The sequence below is a fragment of the Cryptomeria japonica genome, chromosome 10 (genome assembly GCF_030272615.1).
Source record: "Cryptomeria japonica chromosome 10, Sugi_1.0, whole genome shotgun sequence".
In the NCBI taxonomy this organism is placed as follows: domain Eukaryota; kingdom Viridiplantae; phylum Streptophyta; class Pinopsida; order Cupressales; family Cupressaceae; genus Cryptomeria; species Cryptomeria japonica.
Window position 1 is genome coordinate 354,212,727 of NC_081414.1, and position 2,495 is coordinate 354,215,221.

The 2,495-nt window shown below is 35.3% G+C and overlaps 1 protein-coding gene across 1 annotated transcript; it reads left to right on the top strand.

Annotated features, from left to right (window-relative positions):
• Positions 1–721: 721 nt before the first annotated feature.
• On the top strand, positions 722–2,258 carry LOC131051681 (uncharacterized). Its single transcript, XM_057986279.2, has 2 exons — positions 722–1,222; positions 1,307–2,258. The coding sequence occupies exons 1-2, from the start codon at positions 1,052–1,054 to the stop codon at positions 1,934–1,936; spliced, it is 801 nt and encodes a 266-aa protein (XP_057842262.2). The 5' UTR covers positions 722–1,051; the 3' UTR covers positions 1,937–2,258.
• Positions 2,259–2,495: the final 237 nt, after the last annotated feature.

The following is a 2,495-nucleotide window of genomic DNA, read 5'->3' on the forward strand; positions in this document are numbered from 1 at the left end:
ATTTTTTTTAAATTTTCATTTTACAATATTTTGTCTCCTTGTCTTCTAGATTAGGTTTTTGAAAGAAAATGATCAAGTTTGATGTCGTCACAAATGTTTGTCAATTGTGTCCTATGGCTAGCCACTTGATCATTGCTTGGCTAGGTAATAGGGGAAACTGAATGCCATGACAAAGATAAGAAAAAAGTAGCTCCCTTATGGTAATGAGGTGATGCCTTCCCTCAAAAACTATTTTGTGTCCTCTCCTTTGGAGCCTATTGGCAAGAGCTATATGATGGTGGTTGAGGATGCATTTATTTGTTGCAAGGGCAAGGAGAGTCCTCTATGGGATGCTTTGCCTTCTTCTAGTACTCCTTGCAAAGAAAAAGGAAAGTTGGATGGTATGAGTCCTTTTGGTTAGTATGAGAGAATCAAGCAATACTTTGAACTCTAAAGAGAGTGCTTTGATGATCAAAATAGGCAGATTGAATCTTTGTTTCAGTAACTTAATAAAAAGAACATGTCCTCAGATCTCTCTTGAGCTATTTTGATTTAAAATGCTTGACTAGTCTTTCAGTTTGATATCATTTGTTTTGATTCAACCTTGTTTTTCATTATGTTAGGTTTGTGTTTTATAACCTTAATGAAACTTATTTTCATTGTTGTTTCTTGGTTCCTTACAAATCTTGATTGGTCTATCTATACCAACTTAAAAAAATATAAGACTTTTGAAAACCTGCCTTTCTCATTAATAAAATTATTATTCACTTAATTTGAATTCCTTTATATGTTACCTCCTATTTGACTTCTAAAACCAAAATGAAAGAATACTAATCCCCAATCAATCCAGATTTTCTATGACGTGGATCCAGGTTTTTAATGCCCCCACGTCTAGAAAGCCTAGAATAAAAAGTTGTTACAGCATACTTAGAGACAGTACTCCTCTGTTTTCCTGTCAAAAATATTTTAAATTCTTGAAGCAATCTGAAATCTGAGTAATTACCAGTTCATTTGCTCATTCTTTCCTTGCATTCTATTCTCTGTAAGGAAAGCAAGGCATAGAGTCTAGACCATGTTAATATGGGAAAAATCATATCTAGATCTGGTGCTGGTTCCATCAGGCCTTCTCTTCCTCGGAACATATCATCTCTACCTCTTGTATAGAATTCTCAAGTATCCCCATTCAACTGCCATAGGATTCGAAAATGACAAGAAAAAGATTTGGGTACACAAGATGATGGAGGTCAGTAATCCTATTTATTTGATTCAAGACTCTTTTTCTTCTCAATGAATTGAATTGTAATCTTAGAAATGTTTTTGATTGCAGGACATTCCTAGAAACACAGAAATAGCACTTCAAGTGATATCAAGCAACATATCAGCTGCCACATATCTGGCAGGTCTCTCCATAACTCTGAGTTCACTGATTGGCACCATTGTGGGTAGCAGCACAACTAGCAGTCAATCCAAAATTCTGGCCAATCAAATAATCTATGGAGACAGAAGTACTTCAGTTGGGTCTGTCAAATATGCAAGCCTCCTGCTCTGTTTTTTAACAGCCTTCATGTCTCAAGTGCAGTGCATTCGTTATTATATTCATGTGAGTTTTCTGATCAGCACCCCAGGTTCCAGTGTGCCTGCACATTATGTAGAGGATGCTGTAATCAGAGGGAGTAATTTCTGGTCACTGGGGATCAGAGCTTATTACTTTGCATTTCCTCTGCTGTTATGGGTATTTGGTCCCATACCCATGTTTAGTTGCTCCTTGGGAATGGTCTGCTTCTTATATTTTCTTGATTCAAAGGATAACCCCATCCCACCATTTGGGCTTAAGGAGAAGAAAACTGGAGTAGATCGAAATCAGAGAGGTCAGCTGATCGAATCTCGCAGTGAACGCCCAACACTGGGCAGTTTCATGATGACCCAAATGGAATCGCCACAATTACAGTTGGAATGAATAAATTCATGGCTTTTTTCTGCGAACAACACAAATTTTTCCTTTGTTGTGGATTAGAAATCCTCATAATTTATGACTTTGAATTCATCCCATTTGAGGGCTGGCATAGATCTCATCTCATCTTAATCTGTTAGATGAATCGTCAATCAAAAGTCTTGAAAATATTTTCTTCTCCAGTAAGTCTAAATAAAATAGATTTTCTTTACCAACTCAATTGCACTCTGTAGACTATGCTTATAGAGTTACGTATAGGTAAGCAAATAAAGTTTGTTATTCCGTGTGTAATTCAAATCACAGTATTAATAAATATATTAGGCGTATACTCAACTCCAAAGGCAAATTGACGAGTTCTCTTGTAATCAATTTCAAGATAACTAAAAGGCAGAATATTTTCCCTTTCTTCATCTTGATTTATATTATATATGTATGGTTTTTTTATATTTATGTATGGTTCTTAATAATTGAGTGTATAATCAGTTGAGCATTTGGATTGAATAATTTGTGTTATCATATTTATTATTGGGTGTTATGGTCTTATTTTTTTGGGCGTGTTTTATTA

What these genes read in the sequence shown, in the direction of transcription:
- LOC131051681 (XM_057986279.2), top strand. Translation starts at nt 1,052, where the DNA reads ATGTTAATATGGGAAAAATCATATCTAGATCTGGTGCTGGTTCCATCA. An exon ending in GGGTACACAAGATGATGGAG is followed by an intron (nt 1,223 to 1,306) that starts GTCAGTAATCCT and finishes TTTTGATTGCAG; the next exon opens with GACATTCCTAGAAACACAGA.